General features: G+C 53.4%; 2 protein-coding genes across 4 annotated transcripts; one reads left to right on the top strand and one right to left on the bottom strand.

Moving 5' to 3' along the window:
• Positions 1 to 1265: 1265 nt before the first annotated feature.
• LOC137456197 (feather keratin 2-like) lies at positions 1266 to 21627 on the bottom strand. 3 transcript variants are annotated; one of them, XM_068167503.1, is made up of 2 exons: positions 21611 to 21627; positions 1266 to 2000 (listed from the first exon to the last, which is right to left on the bottom strand). In XM_068167503.1, the coding sequence occupies exon 2, from the start codon at positions 1978 to 1980 to the stop codon at positions 1690 to 1692; it is 291 nt and encodes a 96-aa protein (XP_068023604.1). In that variant the 5' UTR covers positions 1981 to 2000; positions 21611 to 21627; the 3' UTR covers positions 1266 to 1689. The 3 variants fall into 3 exon arrangements, with proteins under 3 accessions (XP_068023604.1, XP_068023603.1, XP_068023602.1); XM_068167502.1 differs by lacking the exon at positions 21611 to 21627 and adding an exon at positions 2348 to 2365; XM_068167501.1 differs by lacking the exon at positions 1266 to 2000 and adding an exon at positions 20266 to 21291 and having other exon boundaries at positions 21611 to 21626.
• LOC137456255 (feather beta keratin-like) lies at positions 10349 to 14697 on the top strand. Its single transcript, XM_068167554.1, has 3 exons — positions 10349 to 10352; positions 10517 to 10609; positions 14378 to 14697. The coding sequence occupies exons 1-3, from the start codon at positions 10349 to 10351 to the stop codon at positions 14695 to 14697; spliced, it is 417 nt and encodes a 138-aa protein (XP_068023655.1).
• Positions 21628 to 22458: the final 831 nt, after the last annotated feature.

Genomic DNA, 22458 nt, shown 5'->3' with positions numbered 1-22458 from the left:
ACATGCAGGGCAGGCAGCTCTACCAGGGGGCATCACCCTCACAGAAAAGGACCCAGCTGTGGTTTTCACTTGCTCAAGACCCATTTCCAGAAGGAATGTGGTGGCCCAACTGGAGCTCCCCCACAAGCCTTCACCTGTCAAGAGACCTAGAAGCCAGCAGAGACAGCACCTGTGTGGTGTGTCTAAGGGAATGATCTGCTGAGCATAGTGGCAGAGCTGAAAGAGGAGACAAAAAGGCTAAAGACCTTCAGGGAGGTTAACAAGAGGCAGACTGATGGAGCCAGGCTTTGTCCTCCTGGAAACAGAAATGGCAGCCCCCATCAGAAAGTCCCCAGGGTCCAGAGGCATTGGTGAAGCTACAAGGCAAGAAGGACCTTCACAGGCAGCTCAAGCAGGGACAGAGTGTGGGAAGAGTACAGGGATGATGCAGCATTGTATAGGGACAGGGTCGGGAAGGCCTGGTTATGGCTGGAGCTGAACTTGGAAGGGATGTGAAGAATAACAAGAAGGTTCTACTGGTGTTTCAACAGCAAAGGAAAGGTAATGAAAACCCACACCTGATGAGCAAGACTGGTGAGCTGGTAACAACAGATGAGGAGAAGGCTGACCAGAATGACAATGAGGTCTTCAAAGGTATAATCAGTGCCCTGCATGCAGAGGGCATGTCAAGGGGGCTGTCCAAAATACAGCAGTGCCACAGCCTAACAGCTTGGCAGCAGCTATTAGCACACCAGATGTGCAGAGAACATCCTTCTCTTTCTGACATCTGGAGGAAAATCTGCGACCTTGTCCCCAAAGGCCAGCTCCTCAGCTGTGAGGAGCACGCTACACAACCAGTCCCATCCAACTGTGCCCACCAGGAAAGGAAGATTCAGAGCATCCCATGTGGCCTTCTCTGGTTCTTCCTTGTGGCCGTGGGCAGTGGGATAAATAAGGTACCAAGGACTATCCTCACCAATGTGGCAGCAGAACAGCACCATGGGCCACCCCTGCATGGTCCTTCCCTCTGCAGACACTGCAGCAGCAACAGTGAGCAGTTTGTTGCCCTGGAGAAGCTGGCAGGAAGTGGGAGACATGGAGAGGCTTCACCACAACCAGAGGCAGGGCAGGGAGAACTGATGCATGACTGCAAATACTTCATGCAAGCTTGTGTCACTGCACAGCCAGGCTGAAGAACTTCCTGACTCACAGCCCTGAGTAAGGTTGCTCCTGCTGCAATTCCTGGAGAGCATTTGCAGGAGAAAGGATGAGACAGAAATCTGGGATGGGATGCAGCAGAAGTTTAATGAGTCAAATGTGGGAAACATGGTGGAGAAGGGTGGGAGTTCCAAAGCAGGGGCAGCAGGGGCTCTGTGTTCCATGGCTGTAGTGGAACTCGCAGCAGCAGTCCATCTGCCTGCCCCACAGAGGGAGCAAGGCCAGCAGGTCCTCCCTAGTCTGCCTTTGTGCTGCTTCTGCCAGGACAGGGCAGCAGAAGTGAAGGAGGCCACGGGAGAGTCAGGAGAGAGTGTCAGAGGGCACAGGCAGGCATGGGCAGTGCTGTGCCAGAGCCCAGGCTAGCCCTGTCCTTTGGCAAGGGCTGCTGGGCTTGCTCAGCCCCTCGGAAAGCAGCAAGAGGATGCTGTGTGCCCAGGGCAGAAGCATCAGGTGGGGCCCTGGGGGCCTTGCCCAGGGCCCTGGGCAGCAGCTCTAGCAGGGCAGGCAGCTCCTGCCCAAGGCAGAGAGGCCAGAGAGGCCAAAGCCCCCGGAGCTGATGGGCACCCCCTGAGAGCTGAGGATGCTGCCAACGGCAGCGGAGGTGGAGGAGCCCACGGCGGTGCTCTGTGGGAAGGAGCTGAGGATGGGGCCGGGCAGGGTCACCACCACGGGGGAGGGCTGGATGGCAACGGTGGAGTCCTGGCACCTCACATAGCAGGGCTCATTGCAGCTGTTGGCCAGCGGGGTTGGGCCGCAGGGCTGGCAGGGTCTGTAGCAGGACATGGCTGGGGCTGGAGATGAACCTAGGAGAGAGGACAGGGGGAAAGCAGAGAATTTGAGGGAAGGGTGAGCAGCAATTTGTTACACCACGGTAAGAGAGTCAAGGAGGGAACTGGAGTCAAGAGATGGCGATGGTGTCAGGAGGTTCACAGGCTTCATGTTTTTCTCAGCATAAAAAAGCTCTGAAGGAATCCCTGCCTGGCCCCAGACCAGCAGACACCCCAGTCAAATCCCCAACTTCCTTCCATACATCACTTCTACTCCCTTCCCTCTCCCGTGACAAGCAGCTACTTGTCACAGCTTGGGGAAAAAGGTGAAGGAAAACAAGCAGCACGAGGAGGAGGAGGAGCAGAAAGGTTTGCAGACTCACCTTGTTCCAAGGAGATGGAGGCCAGAGGCGTGGATGAGAGAGTGAGCAGAAGGAGTCTCTTTTATACTGCTCCTGCACCGCCCCAGGCCCACAGGCACTGCACCTGGGCAGTAATTTTCTAGCAGACTCAGCTCCAAAGCCAAACCTCCCAGCCCATGGCACTGCCTGGCCTTTGGCTTCCTCCGCGCTGCCATTTCACTTCCTCATTGCTGAGGGGACCACTGGGCCACAGAGAATCCTTTGAAGTGCCAGCATGAGACATCCAAGGATTTCGACTGCAGGAATGCATCACTGCAGGCAGAAGCTGTGCTCCAAGTGCTGGAGGGCTGTGTGCAGGCAGGGGACATGGGTGTGGGCAAATCTGGGGAGCTTGTCTGCCATCCCTGTTAAGGCCGCAAAGATCCCCTGTCAGGGAGGATCATCCTGGGCACACAAATGCTCCCAGGCCTGATGGCACCATGCATCCTGCCCCCTTTCTCCTTTCCTGCTTGAGTGGACAAAGTCATCCCCTCTGGTGCCAGTCTCTGGGGGTCTCCAATGGCTGCCTTCAGGAGGCTGAAGAGGCAGCACTTCTCAATTCCTCAGCCAGCCTGGTGGAGTCAGGTCCCTCCTCCCCACAGGAGAGCGGTGCTGGGGCTCAGGTCACCCTCCTCACACCCCCATGTGCTTTGGCCACACACTTTGGCCCCTGGCCAGGAGCAGAGACTTTTTCAACAGATGAGAACCAGCCTGCATGGCCATTGGGTTGTGGGAACTCTTACAAGGAGATCATGCAAGGGCACCTGGGGGTGCTGGTTGATGGTAGGCTGAACATGAGCCTGCAGTGTGCCCAGGCAGCCAAGAAGGCCAATGGCATCCTGGCCTGCATCAAGAACAGTGTGGCCAGCAGGAGCAGGGAGGTCATTCTGCCCCTGTACACTGCACTGGTTAGGCCACACCTCGAGTACTGTGTCCAGTTCTGGGTCCCTCAGTTCAGGAAGGATGTTGACTTGCTGGAACGAGTCCAGAGAAGAGCAACAAAGTTGGTGAGGGGTTTGGAACACAAGCCCTATGAGGAGAGGCTGAGGGAGCTGGGGCTGCTTAGTCTGGAGAGGAGGAGACTCAGGGGTGACCTTATTATTCTCTACAACTACATGAAGGGAGGTTGTAGACAGGCTGATGATGGTCTCTTCTCCCAGGCACCCAGTACCAGAACAAGAGGACACAGTCTCAGGCTGCGCCAGGGGAGGTTCAGGTTGGATGTTAGGAAGAAGTTCTATACAGAAAGAGTGATTGCGCTATGGAATGGGTTGCCCGGGGAGGTGGTGGAGTCGCTGTCATTGAAGGTGTTCAGAAGGAGACTTGATGGGGTACTTGGTGCCATGGGTTAGCTGTTTGGGTGGGTTGGATTGGTTGATGGGTTGGACACGATGATCTTGAAGGTCTCTTCCAACCTGGTTTGGTTTATTCTAATAAAGTTTATTCTAGCAAAAGCCATTTGGGCTGCCTCAAGTTGTGTACTCAGGTACAGGCCAGAGCCTGGAGCAGTTTTCCTGGGTTATGGATGGAGCTGCCCTGGCCACAGGGGATCCAGCCCTGTGTAGGACAGGGACCTGCTGACAACTCACTGAGAGTGGGAGTGGCCATGGAAGAGGCTGTCCCTGAAGCTTGGCTGCTGGAGGCATTCCCTTGGCCTCCTGGGACTCCTGCCAGCTGCCTCCATGCCTGCAGGGCAGGGAAGTGTATCTGCTCCACGGGCTGGGAGGTCTGGCTTTGGAGCTGAGTCTGCTGGAAAATTGCTGCCCAGGTGCAGTGCCTGTGGGCCTGGGGCAGTGCAGGAGGAGTATAAAAGAGAGTCCTTCTGCTCACTCTCACATCCACTCCTCTGGCCTGCCTCTCCTAGGAACAAGGTGAGTCTGAAATCTTTCTTCAATTCCCTCTTCTTCTACTCTGCTTCCCTTGGGATTTATCAGTCCGTTCCTGCTCCTTTGTCCTATTTGACTTCTTGTACCTGCTTCGCATGAGAAGGAGAAGGTGATGAACACTGTGCATGGCTGAGTCCACCGTTGGCATCCAGCCCTCCCCCGTGGTGGTGACCCTGCCCGGCCCCATCCTCAGCTCCTTCCCACAGAGCACCACCGTGGGCTCCTCCACCTCCGCTGCCGTTGGCAGCATCCTCAGCTCTCAGGGGGTGCCCATCAGCGCCGGGGTCTTTGGCCTCTCTGGCCTCTCTGCCTTGGGCCGTGGCTCCTGTGGCAGGAGCTGCCTGCCCTGCTAGAGCTGCTGCCCAGGGCCCTGGGCAAGGCCCCCAGGGCCCCACCTGATGCTTCTGCCTTGGGCACGCAGCATCCTCTTGCTGTTTTCCGAGGGGCTGAGCAAGCCCAGCAGCCCTTGCCAAAGGACAGGGCTAGCCTGGGCTCTGGCACAGCACTGCCCATGCCTGCCTGTGCCCTCTGACACTCTCTCCTGGCCCTCCTGTGGCCTCCTTCTCTTCTGCTGCCCTGGCCTGGCAGAAGCAGCATAAAACCAGGCTAGGGAGGACCTGCTGGCCCTGCTCCCTCTGTGGGGCAGGCAGATGGACAGCTGCTGGGAGTTCCACTACAGCCATGGAACACAGAGCCCCTGCTGCCCCTGCTTTGGAGCTCCCACCCTTCTCCACCATGTTTCCCACATTTGACTCATTAAAGTTCTGCTGCATCCCACCCCAGATTTCTGTCTCATCCTTTCTCCTGCAAATGCTCTCCAGGAATTGCAGGAGGAGCCACCTTACTCAGGGCTGTGAGCCAAGATTTGGCAACATCCACCCTGTCTTTTTGCTTTCACAGAATGCATGTCCTGTGCAGGTCCTTTGACCTTGCTCCTTTTATGTCCAATCCACCTTTTGGAAGAACTGGAATTATTCTGTTGCCCTCCTCAAATACTTCTCCTGCTTGCTTGTCCCACAGGATGAGGAAACTGAACCCTAAGCCCTCTTGCAGAGCCCCTTTTCAGTAGCTGCCTCCCCCACTCCATTCACCTACACAGGCTTCCAGTTTCAAGCTGGGTTCACCATCCTAGTGCCTGTGATCAGGAGGAAGAACCAGAGAAGACCATGTAGGATGCTCCTGCCTCTTCCTTCCACAGCAGAATGGAACTGGCTGCATGGGGTGTTCCTCGCAGCTAAGGAGCTGGGATGTGGGGACAAGGGCAGAGAGAGATTTTCTTCCAAATGTCAGGAAGAGGAGGATGTTGAGTTACCATCTGAGCTGAGTTAACGACCCCCCCACTCCCCATCTCCTCTCTCTCCCCATCACAGGATAACAGAATGGTAGAAGTTGGAAGGGACCTCTGGAGATCATTGAGTCCAACCCCACTACTAATGCAGCTACACCTAGATCAGGCTGCAGCAGAACTCATCCAGGTGGATTTTGGAAGTCTCCAGAGGACATTCCACAGCATTTCTGTGCAGCCTGGTCCACTGCTCTGGCACCCTCAAAGTTTTCCTTAAGTTCAAGTGGTATCACATGTTCTTGTTTGTACCCATTGCTCCTTTTCCTATCCATGTCCACCACTGAAAGGAGTCTCATGACCTCATGACCTTCCCCTTTCAGATATTTGCATACATTTCTAGATTGCCATCTCAGTCTTCTGTTTTTGAGTGTAAATGCCCCAGGAGTCTCAGTCTTTTCGCATGAGATGGATGTCCAGTCCCCTCAGCACCATCACAGCCCTTGGTGGTAGGGGTCCCCAGGTCAAAGTCTATTCCACTCCCACTTTGTGTCCCCAAAGCCTTTTTCAGGGGAGCCATTGTCTATCTCTCTCTCTCTTCTCCTGCTCTCACCTGCCCGAGACCCTCCTCCTGATGCTCCTGCTGCTGGTGTAACCACGTGGTGAGACCTATTCCATGCTGCTCCAGAGTCTGAAGGAATGCATCTCAAGAGAATCCATCTTGCCTCCAGAGAATCCTTTGCCAGCTGCTTTCGTATCTATTTTTATTTACCTTTTTTCCTTATACCTTTGTAACCTTCCTTTTACACATAGGATTTTATATTTTATTAAACTTAACTTTTTACTTCCAAATCGATTCAAGTCTGTTTCTTTTGTAGTTTTGCCTCTCTTTTCTCTTAACTAATTTGCTTTTTGCTCCTGTGAAAAAAGGGAGGGGGGAGGCGAGCTAAATCTGTTCCATTTGAGCTTTTGGACTCTGGGAAAGCTTAAACCACAACACACAGCCCTGTGCCTCTCTGACCCCACTGCTGTGTGTGTGCCTAGAGGGCTCGTGGTAGGCAGCCTGTAGTGCTGGCCCCACACTACTCCGTTCCCACTCTGCCTGCATCCTGGAGCACAGCCACATGGCGCAGCCTCGCTTCACGCTGCCTGCAGCCTGGAGAAGACCAAGTGGCACAGCCCTGCACTGCCACTGCTCCTGGCAGTGTGTGCCTGCTGCCAAGGCACTTGGGGCAGCTCCTGCGACAATGCCACAGTTTCAGGCCAGGGAAAGGGTGATATCTCTTCCCTTAAGCACATGTATTTCCCACTGCTTTCCCTATGCCCCAGCCCAGTAGAATGAACTCACTTCATTACCGTTTGGCATCGTTTCACCTTTGAAAATGCCAAGGAATTATCTGAACCTTTATTTAGAATAAAACCTTTATTTAGAATAAACAAAACCAGGTTGGAAGAGACCTTCAAGATCATCGTGTCCAACCCATCAACCAATCCAACCCACCCAAACAGCTAACCCATGGCACCAAGTACCCCATCAAGTCTCCTCCTGAACACCTCCAATGACGGCGACCCCACCACCTCCCCAGGCAGCATATTCCAATGGGCAATCACTCTTTCTGTATAGAACTTCTTCCTGATATCCAACCTCAACCTCCCCTGGCACAGCCTGAGACTGTGTCCTCCTGTTCTGGTACTGGCTGCCTGGGAGAAGAGACCATCATTCGCCTGTCTACAACCTCCCTTCAGGTAGTTGTAGAGAGTGATAAGATCACCCCTGAGCCTCCTCTTCTCCAGGCTGAGCAACCCCAGCTCCCTCAGTCTTTCCTCATAGGGCTTGTGTTCCAAACCCCTCACCAACTTTGTTGCTCTTCTCTGGACTCGTTCCAGCAAGTCAACATCCTTCCTAAACTGAGGGACCCAGAACTGGACACAGGACTCGAGGTGTGGCCTAACCAGTGCAGTATACAGGGACAGAATGACATGTTCAGCGTGCCATCGACCAGTACCCCCAGGTCCCTCTCTGCCTGGCTGCTCTCCAGCCACTCTGACCCCAGCCTGTAGCACTGCATGGGATTGTTGTGGCCAATGTGCAGAACCCAGCACTTGGATGCGTTAAATCTCATGCCGTTGGATTCTGCCCATCTGTCCAGCCTGTCGAGGTCCCTCTGCAGAGCCTCTCTACCCTCCAGCAGATCAACTCCTGCCCCCAGCTTGGTGTTGTCAGCAAATTTACTGATGATGGACTCAATGCCCTCATCCAGATCATCAATAAAGATGTTAAAGAGCACAGGGCCCAGCACTGATCCTTGGGGCACACCACTAGTGACTGGCTGCCAGCTGGATGTGTCACCACTCACCACCACTCTCAGGGCTCAGCCCTCCAGCCAGTTCCTAGCCCAATGCAGTGTGCTCCCGTCCAAGCCATGGGCTGACAGCTTGGCCAGGAGTTTGCTATGGGGGATGGTGTCAAAGGCCTTGCTGAGGTCCAGGTAGGCTACATCCACAGGCCTCCCCACATCCACCAGGCGAGTCACCTGATCATAGAAGGAGATCAGGTTGGTCAGGCAGGACCTGGCCTTCATAAATCCATGCAGGTTAGGCCTGATCCCTTGGCCATCCTGTAAGTGCTGTGTGATTGCACTCAGGATGACCTGTTCCATAATCTTGCCTGGCACTGAGGTCAGGCTGACAGGCCTATAATTCCCTGGCCATAATCTTGCCTGGCACTGAGGTCAGGCTGACAGGCCTATAATTCCCTGGCTCATCCAACTGGCCCTTCTTGTGGATGGGCACCATGTTGGCCAGCTTCCAGTCCTCTGGGACCTCTCCAGTGATCCAGGACTGATGAAAAATGATGGAGTGTGGCTTAGCCAGCTCATCTGCCAGCTCTCTCAGCACCCTAGGATGGATCCCATCTGGCCCCATGGACATGTGGGGCTCCAAGTGGCTGAGGAGAGTTCCAACCACCTCCTCATGGAACATAGGGAAACTGTGCAGCTCCCTGGCTCCTTCTGCCAGCTCTGTAGGCCAGCTGTCAGGAAGGCGTTCTGCCCTTCTAGTAAAAATTGAGGCAAAGAAGGTATTAAGTATCTCTGCCTTTTCCTCATCCCTTGATACAACATTTCCCTCCATGTCAATCAAGGAATGGAGGTTGTCCTTGCCCTTCCTCTTGCTATTAATGTATTTATAGAAGGACTTTTTGTTGTCCTTCACAGTAGAGGCCAGGCTAAGCTCCAAATGTGCTTTTGCCTCCCTAATTTTCTTCCTAGAAGACCTAGCAACATCCTTAAACATTCCATGGGTTGCCTCACCTTTCTTCCAAAGATGGTGCACCCTCTTTTTTTCACTTAGTTCCATTAAAATTTCATTAACCATCCAGGCTGGCCGTCTGCCCCGGCGGCTCATCTTCCAGCACATTGGCACAGCCTGTCCCTGAGCCTTCAACAATTCTTCCTTGAAGTAGGTCCAGCTCTCCTGGACCCCTTTATTATTAAGGGCTTTATCCCAAGGAGCCCTCTGAATTAGTTCCTTGAGTAACCTGAAGTCTGCACTCCAGAAGTCCAGAGTGGAGGTCTTCTTGCTGCCCCTCTTAGCTTGACCAAAACCCGAGAATTCAATTATCTCGTGGTCACTGGACCCCAAACACCCTCCAACCACCACATCACCCACCAGCCCTTCCCAGCTGGTGAAGAGGAGGTCAAGCATAGCCTTGCCCCTGATAGGCTCTCGCAGCACCTGGGATAAGAAGCTGTCCTCCATGCATTCTAAGAACCTCCTAGACTGTCTGCTCTCTGCTGTGTTGAGATCCTAGCAGATGTCAGGCAGGTTGAAGTTGCCCATGAGAACAAGGTCCGGAGATCTTGAGACAGCCTTAAGCTCCCTATAGAATGCTTCATCAACATCTTCCTCCTGGTTGGGTGGTCTATAACAGACTCCAACCAGGGTGTCTGGCCTGCTGGTCTTCCCTCTAATTCTTACCCACAGGCATTCAACCCGATCGTCCCTAATCTCCATCTCAATGGCATCTAGTGCCTCCCTGATGTACAGGGCCACCCCTCCACTCGTTCTTCCTTGCCTGTCTCTCCTGAAGAGCTTATAACCATCAGTTGCAGTGCTCCAGTCATGTGAGTCATCCCACCACGTCCCTGTGACGGCAACTACATCATAACTTTCCTGCTGCATCAAGGCTTCCAGCTCCTCTTGTTTGTTACCCATGCTTTGTGCATTAGTGTACATGCACTTCAGCTGGGCTGCTGGTTTCACCTCTGACTCTATCTTATCACCCACAGACTCTTGTCTGAGGGGACTAGTTTCAGCCCCTTCCCCCTTCGAAAGCAGTTTAAAGCCCTGTTGATGAGACCTGCCAATTCCCTTCCCAGGATCTTTTTACCTTTGGGGACAGGCCGTTCTCATATACAGTGACCTTTCCCCTTCTCTGGGACAGATCTACTCTATCTGTTGCCAGCTGGCCTGGTGCAGTAGAAAGTTTCCCAATATCAAAAAAATCAAAATTCTTTTGACTACACCAGCCTCTAAGCCACTTGTTAACTATAGCTGCTGACCTGTTTCTTACAGTATTCCCTCCTGCAGTTAAGGGTATTGATGAAAAAATTATTTGTGCCCCTGACCCCTCAACCAGATCTCCCAGGGCCCTGAAGTCATCTTTGATAGCCCTGGGAGTTCTGGTTGCAACATCATCATTCCCTAACTGCATAACTAGTAAGGGATAGTAGTCAGAGGGCTGCACCAGTCTAGGCAGCCTACTGGTAACATCATTAACTTGGGCTCCTGGCAGACAACAGAGTTCCCCATGAGATGGGTCAGGCCGACATATAGTGCCCTCTGTACCCCTCAGAAGGGAATCACCAATAACAATTACCCTCCTCTTTTTTTTGAGGAAACAGGTCCTGATGCCAGGGGAAGGCTGTTTAACTTTAGGCGGCTTTGCCTTAGGCTGTTTAACCTTAGGCTGTTTAACCTCAGGGAGAACCCCAGATGGTGTGTCCTCCGTCATCAGGACCACCTCACCCTCGATCTCCAGTGCTCCATATGAGTTTTCCAAGAGCAGCAGGGAAGGTGAGTGGAGGCAAGTAGGTTTAACTTTGCGTCTTTTGAGAGGAACCTGCGTCCATTCCCCTCTGCTTTTTGAATAACCAGCCTCAGCTGGGGGAGCCTGAATGTTAGCATGACCCCACCCACGCCCCCATCCAACCAGGGTTGGGAATGGGAATACCAAATTGTGACATACATCTGCATACCATGTGTTGGTTTATGGTATGGAATGTCCATTTGATGAGCCTGGGCCAACTATCCTTGCTGTGTTCTCTCCCAGACACTCCCCCATGGCCAGACATCCGGCCTTTTAGAGATGGAGCGGGAGACACAGCCTGGCTGCTCTGCAAGTGCTGCCCAGCAGTCCCCAGAACACTACTGTATTCTCAAAGCCATTTCAGCTACGAGGAAGAAAAAACAGTAAGAGGGTTCAGGTGGTGAAGCTCAGCTCCATCTCAGAAAGAACCTGCCCAGTGCTGCTCTCAGTCACTGCACATTCAAGACCAGCAATGCCTGCCAAGATTCAACTCTGAGCAAAACGTTTCTCTCAAAGCATCTTGGGAATGGATAGCAAGGAAAAGGATCACACAGAGGCATGGGGTAGAATGCAGAAGAACTTTAATGAGCTAAAAAAGAGAGATTAGGTCAATCTGAGTGGGGATATCAGTGCAGGGAGCAGCAAGGAGAGATAATAAGCTGTGCTCCACAGAGGTGTTGAAGTTGGCGACAGTGCTCACCCGCCTGCCCCACAGAAGGAACAGGGCCAGCAGCTCTTCCCTAGCCTAGCCTTGTGCTGCTGCTGCCAGGCCAGAGCAGCAGAAGAGAAGGAGGCCACAGGAGGGCCAGGAGAGAGTGTCAGAGGGCACATGCAGGCATGGGCAGTGCAGTGCCAGAGCCCAGGCTGGCCCTGTCCTTTGGCAAGGGCTGCTGGGCTTGCTCAGCCCCTCGGAAAGCAGCAAGAGGATGCTGTATGACCAGGGCAGAAGCATCAGGTGGGGCCCTGGGGGCCTTTCCCAGAGCCTGGGCAGCAGCTCTAGCAGGGCAGGCAGCTCCTGCCACAGGAGCCACGGCCCAAGGCAGAGAGGCCAGAGAGGCCAAAGCCCCCGGAGCTGATGGGCACCCCCTGAGAGCTGAGGATGCTGCCAACGGCAGCGGAGGTGGAGGAGCCCACGGCAGTGCTCTGTGGGAAGGAGCTGAGGATGGGGCCAGGCAGGGTCACCACCACGGGGGAGGGCTGGATGGCAACAGTGGAGTCCTGGCACCTCACACAGCAGGGCTCATTGCAGCTGTTGGCCAGCGGGGTTGGACCGCAGGGCTGGCAGGGCTGGCAGGGTCTGTAGCAGGACATGGCTGGGGCTGGAGCTGAACCTAGGAGAGAGGACAGGGGGAAAGCAGAGAATTTAAGGGAAGGGTGAGCAGCAATTTGTTACCCCACGGTGAGAGAGTCAAGGAGGGAGCTGGAGTCAAGAGGTGGTGATGGAGTCGAGAGGTTCACAGGCTTCCTGTTTCCCTCAGCCCAAAAGAGCTCTGCCAAAAGCCCAAAGGAATCCCTGCCTGGCCACAGCCCAGCAGACACCCCAATCAAATCCCCAACTTTCTTCCATGCATCATTTCTACTCTCTTCCCTCTCCCGTCACAAGCAGCTACTTGTCACACCTTGGGGAAAAAGGTGAAGGAAAACAAGCAGCAGGAGGAGGAGGAGCAGAAAGGTTTGCAGACTCACCTTGTTCCAAGGAGATGGAGGCCAGAGGAGTGGATGAGAGAGTGAGCAGAAGGAGTCTCTTTTATACTGCTCCTGCACCGCCCCAGGCCCACAGGCACTGCACCTGGGCAGTAATTTTCCAGCAGACTCAGCTCCAAAGCCAAACCTCCCAGCCCATAGCACGGCCTGGCCGTCGGCTTCCTCCACGCTGCCATTTCACTTCCTCGTTGCTGAGGGGACCACTGGGCCACAGAGGATCCTTTGAAGTGCCAGCATGAGACATCCAAGGATTTCGACTGCAGGAATGCATCACTGCAGGCAGAAGCTGTGCTCCAAGCGCTGGAGGGCTGTGTGCAGGCAGGGTACATGGGTATGGGCAAATCTGGGGAGCTGATTTGCCATCCCTGTTAAGGCCACACAGATCCCCTGTCAGGGAGAATCATCCTGGGCACACAAATGCTCCCAGGCCTGATGGCACCATGCATCCTGCCCCCTTTCTCCTTTCCTGCTTGAGTGGACAAAGTCATCCCCTCTGGTGCCAGTCTCTGGGGGTCTCCAATGGCTGCCTTCAGGAGGCTGAAGAGGCAGCACTTCTCAATTGCTCAGCCAGCCTGGTGGAGTCAGGTCCCTCCTCCCCACAGGAGAGCGGTGCTGGGGCTCAGCTCAAACTTCTCACACCCCCATGTGCTTTGGCCACACACTTTGGCCCCTGGCCAGGAGCAGAGACTTTTTCAACACATGAGAACCAGCCTGCAAGGCCATTGGGTTGTGGGAACTCTTACAAGGAGGTCATGCCAACGGCAAAAGCCATTTGGGCTGCCTCAAGTTGTGTACTCAGGTACAGGTCAGAGCCTGGAGAAGTTTTCCTGGGTTATGGATGGAGCTGCCCTGGCCACAGGGGATCCAGCCCTGTCTAGGACAGGGACCTACAGACAGCTCACTGAGAGTGGGAGTGGCCGTGGAGGGGGAGAGGCTGTCCCTGAAGCTTGGCTGCTGGAGGCATTCCCTTGGCCTCCTGGGACTCCTGCCAGCTGCCTCCATGCCTGCAGGGCAGGGAAGTGAATCTCCTCCTTGATGTGCTCTGAGACTTCTTGTTCCATGGTGCTCCTGAGCACGTCACCTCCCTCAGCATCCCCAGGCATGTGCAACCCCAAGGTCCTGAGCTCTCTCATTTACTGGGGAGTTCCCTGCTTCCCTAATGCTTCTGCTTTGTGCTGCAGGCTGAGGAGGGCTCTGTGGCCTTGGCATGATGAAGCCCTAATGCCAGGAGAATACCTACCAGATGAGCCCCAGGGATGGGTCCCAGCCAGTGGCTTTCCAACCTTTTCCATCACTCCATGGAGCATCCAGGAGAGCTCCTCAGCATGGCCTGGACTCTCTGGCTAGGAAGATGAGATGACTATGGAAATTTTGAAAGGGCAGTGAAAGTGACACTGCAGGGACAACTGATTCTCCACAGAGCAAAGGGGAACAGACTAGAAAAAATTGGCACAGCCAGTCCCTTGGCCCCTCAAGCAACACATGAAAGGATCTGGCCTGTCTGAGCAGGCATCTGAGAAATGAGGAAGTGAAATGGCAGCATGGAGGAAGCCAGAGTCCAGGCTGTGCCCTGGGCTGGGAGGTTTGGCTTTGGAGCTGAGTCTGCTGCCCAGGTGCAGTTCCTGTGGGCCTGGGGCGGTGCAGGAGCAGTATAAAAGAGACTCCTTCTGCTCACTCTCACATCCACTCCTCTGGCCTCCCTCTCCTTGGAACAAGGTGAGTAGAAGTCCTTTCTCTTCCTGCTCCTTCTTCTACACTTCTTCCTTTGGGACAGCTAAGCTCACACCTGATCCTATGTCCTATGGGAGTTTTTGGAGATGCTTTGCATTGGTACGGGGAAGGTGCAAAAGTTGTGGCAGATCTAAGCAAACCCTTGATTTGGTGACTCCCAGCAGGGCTCTTTTAGGCTGAGGGAAGGTGAGACAGGTGGGACTCCCTACACAGCCTCCAGCACTCTCCTCCAGCTCACAACTTTCCTTCCCTTCAGTGAGCATTCAGGCTTGTCCTTTGCGAGCTCTCATTCTCTGCTTTCCCCCTGTCCTCTCCACCAGGTTCTTCTGTAGCCCCAGCCATGTCCTGCTACAGACCCTGCCAGCCCTGCCAGCCCTGCGGCCCAACCCCGCTGGCCAACAGCTGCAATGAGCCCTGTGTCAGGCAGTGCCAGGACTCCACTGTTGTCATTGAGCCTCCTGCTGTGCTGGTGACCCTGCCTGGCCCCATCCTCAGCTCCTTCCCACAGAGCACCGCCGTGGGCTCCTCCACCTCTGCTGCTGTTGGCAGCATCCTCAGCTCTCAGGGGGTGCCCATCAGCTCCGGGGGCTTTGGCCTCTCTGGCCTCTCTGCCTTGGGCAGGAGCTGCCTGCCCTGCTAGAGCTGCTGCCCAGGGCCCTGAGCAAGGCCCCCAGGGCCCCACCTGATGCTTCTGCCCTGGTCATACAGCATCCTCTTGCTGCTTTCCGAGGGGCTGAGCAAGCCCAGCAGCCCTTGCCAAAGGACAGGGCCAGCCTGGGCTCTGGCACTGCACTGCCCATGCCTGCATGTGCCCTCTGACACTCTCTCCTGACCCTCCCGTGGCCTCCTTCTCTTCTGCTGCACTGGCCTGGCAGCAGCAGCAGGAAACCAGGCTAGGGAGGACCTGCTGGCCCTGCTTCCTCTGTGGGGCAGGCAGATGGACAGCTGCTGGGAGTTCCACTACAGCCATGGAACACAGAAGCCCTGCTGTCCCTGCTTTGGAGCTCCCACCCTTCTCCACCATGTTTCCCACATTTGACTCATTAAACTTCTGCTGCATCCCACCCCAGATTTCTGTCTCATCCTTTCTCCTGCAAATGCTCTCCAGGAATTGCAGGAGGAGCAACCTTACTCAGGGCTGTGAGTCAGGAAGTTCTTCAGCCTGGCTGTGCAGTGACATAAGCTTGCATTAAATATTTGCAGTCATGCATCAGTTCACCCTGCTCTGCCTCTGGTTGTGGTGAAGCCTCTCCATGTCTCCCACTCCCTGCCAGCTTCTCCAGGGCAACAAAGTGCTCACTGTTGCTGCTGCAGTGTCTGCAGAGGGAGGGACCATGTGGGGGTGGTTCATGGTGGGGTAACACATTCCTGCTGCCACATTGGTGAGGACAGTCCTTGGTACCTTATAGATCCTATCCACAGGGACCTGGCAATGTCTACTCTGTCTTTTTCTTTCCAAGAAATGCTTCTCCTGCCAGGTCCTTTCACCTTGCTCCATTTATGTCCAATCCACCTTTCAGTAGAACTAGAATTATTTTGTTGTCCTCCTTAAATACTGATACTCCTGATTGTTCATCTCAGAGAATGGGGGAACTCAGTTCAGAAAGTCCCTTTTCAGCAGCTTCCTTCCCCCTCCAATCTCCTACACAGGCTCCCAGTCTCAGGCTGGGCTCACCATTGCTCTGACCATGGTCAGAAGTAAGTCCAAGAGGAACACATAGGATGGCTCTTCCTTTCATGGTGACCACAGCAGGATGGGACTGACTCCATGGGGTGCTCCTCACAGCTGAGGAGCTGGGCTTTGGGGACAAGGCCTGAGAGATATCCAAAAGGATACTGGTGGCCATTTGGTAGCAGTGCCTTAGAGAGAGTGGAACAGTTTCCTGCCTTGTGTGGTCTTTCGAAAGACTCCTTCGTGATGTGATTTTTAGATGTTAAATACCAAGTCCTGCAGGGTGCTCCAAACCCCACTTCTCCCATCTCCATCTTTGGATGTTTGAATGGTGGAAGACAAAGGCACAAAATTCCTTCCACTCCCCCTGGGGCTTAAGCAGGGAAATATTAAAATGGAGCCTTTCTTCCTGCTGTAGTCCCTGCACTTGTATACCCTGGGGTCCTGCTCCCTGCCCTGTGCTGGAGATCCCTAACTGCTGGAAACCGAAGCCGTTGGATGGAAACAGGCCAGTAGTGCAGCTTCTCTTGCCTTGTTTTGACAGCACTGTCCCATGAGATTTGCCTCATGGGACCTGTGTCTGAGGACACTTTATCTTTGGCAGGTCCTTCTTCCTTTGGATTTATGCCATGTTATCCACAAATTGCGTTATAAAGCTTGCAGTTCTGGAGGCTGTCATCAAGGAGAGATCCAGGGCCCATCTCCAAATTCCTACTCTGCCCTCATGAATACAACCTGCACTCTTGGCTTTTCCCTAGGGTCCTGGCTTGCCTTGGATTTTACCAGAGTGGTAAAATCAGAGTGGTAAAAGGCGTAGCCTTTTCCATTTTCTGAAGTCTCTAATCGGTACTAAAGTTGCTCATAAGCATCCTTGCAGAATTCGCTACAAAATTGAACCTGTCAATAAAATTGAATCAGTTTTGTGCATAATTTTGGGGCAGGGGTTCCGGGAAAATAAAGATAGCTATATTTTTTCAATTCCCTCCTCAGTAATTTGTTCTAAATCAAAACACCAACAAATACCAAATGCCACTGCAACAGTGCACCAGAGACAGTACTGCACCAACCAGGACTCTGTGATCCTCATCTATAGACTAATTTGACAACTGCAGAGACAAAAGGTGATCTCTAAGACTCACTCAGCCTTCAGCATCTCTACATGGCCAGTAAGGAAATCTAATGGTGAATGGAGACTGACAGTGAACTACCCTGCTCTGAATGATGCCACACCAGTGATGAGGGCTGCTGTGCCAAACATGCTGGTGCTCCAGTACCAGCTGCAGCCTTAGGCAGCCAAATTGTATGCCTCAGCTGACATTGCTAATGCATTCTTCTCCATTCCCACAGTACCAAAATACAGGCCACAGTTTGCCTTTGCATGGAGAGGTGGCCAATATACCTGGAATCAACTGTCCCAGGGTTGAAAACACAGCCCCACCATTTGTCATGGGCTGATCCAAACTGCACTGGAATGGCGTGGAGCTCCAGAACGCTTGCCGTGCATTGATGACATCATTGTGTCAGGTGACACAGCAGAGGAAGTTTGTGAGAAAGGGAAGAAAATAACCCAGATTCTTCTGAAGGCCAGGTTCACCATAAACCAAAGTAAGGTCAAGGGACCTGCAAGAAAGATCCAGTTTTTAGGGAGAAAATGGCAGGACAGGTATCACCAAATCCCAATGTATGTCATCCACAAGATCACAGCTATGTCTCCACCCACAAATACAAGCACAGCCAGGCTTCCTTAGGTGTTGTGGGTTTGTGGAGAATGCACATCCCAAAGTACAGTTTGATTGTAAGTGCTCCCTACCAAGCAAATTGGAAGAAGGATGATTTCCAACAAAGCCCTAAGCAGGAACAAGCTTTTGAACAAATCAAACAGGAGATTGTGCATGCAGGAGCCCTTGGACCAGTTCAGACAGGACAAGAGGTTACAAATGTGCTCTATACTGCAGCTGGGGAGAACTGTCCCTCCTGGCCCAGGATCTACCTGGTAGGTAGTGCAGGAAGATGGAAAAGTTTATTGTGTGCCGCAGAACAATACACTCTAGGTGAGAATGCACAGTAAATTGTATATAGATTATCATGTTAACTGCTGTTGAGCATGATACAGAATAGTGTGGAATAAAGTGTGGAGAATGTAGGGATCAAACCACATAATATTCTCCACTATCAGGATCATGAATTTATGACCACAGCATTTATAGCTGTGCAGAGTTATGACTTGAAAAACAAAAGAGAATCTCAGCCTGGCTCTTGCCTTTCTGCTGCTTGAGCAGGCAACTGCTTTTTGCTTGTTACAGGATTGGAACAGGTATTCACTTCACTTTTCCTTCTGTCCTCTATATATGCTGATGTAATCTGATAACTTTGAAGCAAAGGAGTAAATTATTCTGTGTAAAGGAACTGAAAACTCTCCCTCTGCCTTTCATTCCCTTTGCTTTCCTATCTCCTGGTGAAGGGAGAGAGGAGAGAGAAAGGGGAGTGGGGGGAGTGGGGGAGTTCAGCCCTTGCACTAAGCCATTACAAGCACTCTGGTGCAGTCTCTGGAGCAAACCAGGAAACCTCTAAAACACTCACATAAACACAAACACATAAATCTTGCTGTAGCTGGTTGCCCAGATAGCTCTGGTGCAAAAAGGGAAATCCAAAGGGCCTTCTACAGCAGCAACTGCCATGTCCTTCCCTTCTACGTGCCACCCCCTGTTGCCCATTCCATGTGCTCCCTGGCTGCTGCTCTTCTACTAGAGGCTGTTTGCCACAGTCACACTTTTGTCACCGCACACCGCTGAGCCAGAGCTGCCTCTTGCCAGGAGCTCACACGCCTCCTGCTCTGAGTGAGGGCTGGGGACAGCGTCTGTCCCTCCTGAGATTTGGCCTTCACTCTTTGGCTGTGGATTTGCTGCTTGGGCAAGGTTCCTCTGCTCTGCTCTGTAGCCCTTGGGACACCTGAAATGGAGGCTACAGCAGATTTTCAGCTGCTGCATCACTCCTTTGCCCTGCAAGCTGTCAGAGGAAGCTCTGTAAAACAGGGACCTAAACCACCCCTCTGAATGCCATGATTTACCCAGGGATTCACACCATTGTGGAGAACAATGCAGTTGAAGCAGAGACCCACACCCATCTGAGAGCATCCTGGTTCAGCTGGGCTCCTAAACACCACTGACAGTAAGGGCCCCAGAAGTGAATAAGAAATAAGGGTCAGGAGGCAAGAGACAGCTCTGACTTGCAGGGCACAGGAGCGATGGCAGCACTTGAAAACTTTCTGTAATCTCCATTTCAGGGAGGTTACCAAAGTGAAGGGTTCCAGAGCAGAGCATCATGGCAGAGGAAAATTCCCAGAGCTGCAAAAGCACAGCCAAAGAGTGAAGCTAAAACATCAGGAGAGAGAGAGGCTGTCCCCAGCCCTCACTTAGCGCAGGAAGAGTGTGAGGTCCTGGCAAGAGGCAGCTATGCCTCATCATGGCTGGGCACAAGGGTGACGGTGGGCAAGGCCCTCACATACAAGAGCAGCAGCCAAGGAGCACAGTGAATGGGAAACAGGGGAGTGGCAGAGAGAAGGCAGTGGCAGAGAGAAGGGAGTGGCAGAGAGAAGGGAGTGGCAGAGAGAAGGGAGTGGCACAGGAAGGGCAGGCCGTGGCAGCGGGCACTGTAGAAGTCCTTTTGTACTTTCAATTTGGGACCAGAGCTGTCTGGGCAACCAGCGACAAAAGGACTTGTGAGTCAAAGAGCATTTGGGAGGTTTCCTAGTTTGCTCCAGAGATTGCACCATGTGTTCCTGACCAACAATTGCAGACCTCTGAAAGGTAGATTGGACACAAGCAGACCAAAGTCAAAGGATTTCACATGAGATACATTTTGTGGAACAAAAAAGACAGAGTGGATGTTGTCAGCTGCTGACTCACACTGATAAGGGAGGTTACTCCTCTTGCAGACCTTGAAGAGCATCTCCAGGAGAAAGGATGACAAACAACTATGGGATGGGATGCAGCAAAGCTTTAATGAGGCAGATGTTGTAAACAGCCTGGATATGGGTGAAGGTCACAAAGAAAGGGCAGGAGGGACTGTCCCTTGGCTGTGGTGAAGCTCCCAGAAGCTGTCCATCTGCCTGCCCCACAGAGGGAGCAGAGCCAGCAGGTTCTCCTAGGCTGGCTTTCTGCTGCTGTTGCCATTTGATGAGCCTGGGCCAACTATCCTTGCTGTGTTCTCTCCCAGACACTCCCCCATGGCCAGACATCCGGCCTTTTAGAGATGGAGCGGGAGACACAGCCTGGCTGCTCTGCAAGTGCTGCCCAGCAGTCCCCAGAACACTACTGTATTCTCAAAGCCATTTCAGCTACGAGGAAGAAAAAACAGTAAGAGGGTTCAGGTGGTGAAGCTCAGCTCCATCTCAGAAAGAACCTGCCCAGTGCTGTTCTCAGTCACTGCACATTCAAGACCAGCAATGCCTGCCAAGATTCAACTCTGAGCAAAACGTTTCTCTCAAAGCATCTTGGGAATGGATAGCAAGGAAAAGGATCACACAGAGGCATGGGGTAGAATGCAGAAGAACTTTAATGAGCTAAAAAAGAGAGATTAGGTCAATCTGAGTGGGGATATCAGTGCAGGGAGCAGCAAGGAGAGATAATAAGCTGTGCTCCACAGAGGTGTTGAAGTTGGCGACAGTGCTCACCCGCCTGCCCCACAGAAGGAACAGGGCCAGCAGCTCTTCCCTAGCCTAGCCTTGTGCTGCTGCTGCCAGGCCAGAGCAGCAGAAGAGAAGGAGGCCACAGGAGGGCCAGGAGAGAGTGTCAGAGGGCACATGCAGGCATGGGCAGTGCAGTGCCAGAGCCCAGGCTGGCCCTGTCCTTTGGCATGGGCTGCTGGGCTTGCTAGGGGGAATGGAATGAAGCTGGAGGTGGGGAGATTCAGGCTGGATGTGAGGAGGAGGTTCTTCACCATGAGAGTGGTGAAACCCTGGAATGGGTTGTCCAGGGAGGTGGTCGAGGCCCCGTCCCTGGGGGTGTTTAAGAGCAGGCTGGATGAGGCTCTGTCCAGCCTGATCTAGTGTGGGGTGTCCCTGCCCATGGCAGGGGGGTTGGAACTAGATGATCCTTGTGGTCCCTTCCAACCCTGAATGAAACTATGAAACTATGAAACTATGAAAGCAGCAAGAGGATGCTGTATGACCAGGGCAGAAGCATCAGGTGGGGCCCTGGGGGCCTTGCCCAGGGCCTGGGCAGCAGCTCTAGCAGGGCAGGCAGCTCCTGCCACAGGAGCCACGGCCCAAGGCAGAGAGGCCAGAGAGGCCAAAGCCCCCGGAGCTGATGGGCACCCCCTGAGAGCTGAGGATGCTGCCAACGGCAGCGGAGGTGGAGGAGCCCACGGCGGTGCTCTGTGGGAAGGAGCTGAGGATGGGGCCGGGCAGGGTCACCACCACGGGGGAGGGCTGGATGACAACGGTGGAGTCCTGGCACTTCACACAGCAGGGCTCATTGCAGCTGTTGGCCAGTGGGGTTGGGCCAGAGGGCTGGCAGGGCTGGCAGGGTCTGTAGCAGGACATGGCTGGGGCTGGAGATGAACCTAGGAGAGAGGACAGGGGGAAACGGAGTGTGAGGGCTTGCTGAGGAGAATTTTGAGCGTCAACAAAGAGGAAAAGAGTCATGAGCTGGAGGAGAGTGCTGGAGGCTGTGTAGGGAGTCCCACCAGTCTTGCCCTCTCATCAGCCTAACAGAGCCCTGCTGAGACGTGAGTCAGCCATGCACAGTGTTCATCACCTTCTCCTTCTCATGCAAAGCAGGTACAAGAAGTCAAATGGGACAAAGGAGCAGGAATGGACTGATAAATCCCAAAGGAAGCAGAGTAGAAGAAGAGGGAATTGGAGAAAGATCTTCAGACTCACCTTGTTCCAAGGAGAGGGAGGCCAGAGGAGTGGATGAGAGAGTGAGCAGAAGGAGTCTCTTTTATACTGCTCCTGCACTGCCCCAGGCCCACAGGCACTGCACCTGAGAAGCAATTTTCCAGCAGACTCAGCTCCAAAGCCAAACCTCCCAGCCCATGGCACAGCCTGACCTCTGGCTTCCTCCATGCTGCCATTTCACTTCCTCATTTCTCAGATGCCTGCTCAGCCAGGCCAGCTCCTTTCATGTGCTTGCTTGAGAGGCCTAGGGATTGGCTGTGCCAGTGGTTTCCAGTCTGTTCCCCTTTGCTCTGGGGAGAATGTTTGCCAGGCTGAGTGTGCAGATCTGGGATTAGGAAAGTCAGAGCACACCAGCTATGTGACTGCTCTATGTACTTAGGGGTAGAGAACTTCTGCTTCCATGGAGATTGACAGGAAACATCTCACTGGGCAATCTGTTGCAGTGTTCAACTGCCTTCATGGTGTAGAACTTTTTCCCAATCTGAATCTGGTCTGCTCCCGTTTAAAGCCATTGCCCCTGGTCCTGTCACTGCCAGCCTTTGTAAGCAATCTCTCTGCAGCCTTCCTGTAGTCCCATTCAGGTACTGGATGGTCATTATTAGGTCTCCCGGGAGCGTGCTCTCCAGGTTGAACAACCCCAACTGCTTCATCTTCTCTTTGTAGCAGAAGTGTTCCTACCACCTGATCATGTTCATGGTTTGCACCTGCTCTATCAGGTCCATGTCCTTCCTGTGTTGAGGGCTCCAGAGCTGGATGCTGTACTTCAGGTGAGGTCTCACTAGAGCAGAGGAGAGTGGCACAATCACCTCTCTTGATCATCTCGCAACACA

The sequence above is a fragment of the Melanerpes formicivorus genome, unplaced genomic scaffold (assembly GCF_026170545.1).
Source record: "Melanerpes formicivorus ecotype bairdi unplaced genomic scaffold, bMelFor1.0.p_v2 SCAF_119, whole genome shotgun sequence".
NCBI classification, from domain to species: Eukaryota; Metazoa; Chordata; class Aves; order Piciformes; family Picidae; genus Melanerpes; species Melanerpes formicivorus.
Note: the sequence above shows the minus strand (reverse complement) of the source record. Positions and strands in the feature narration are given on the sequence as shown.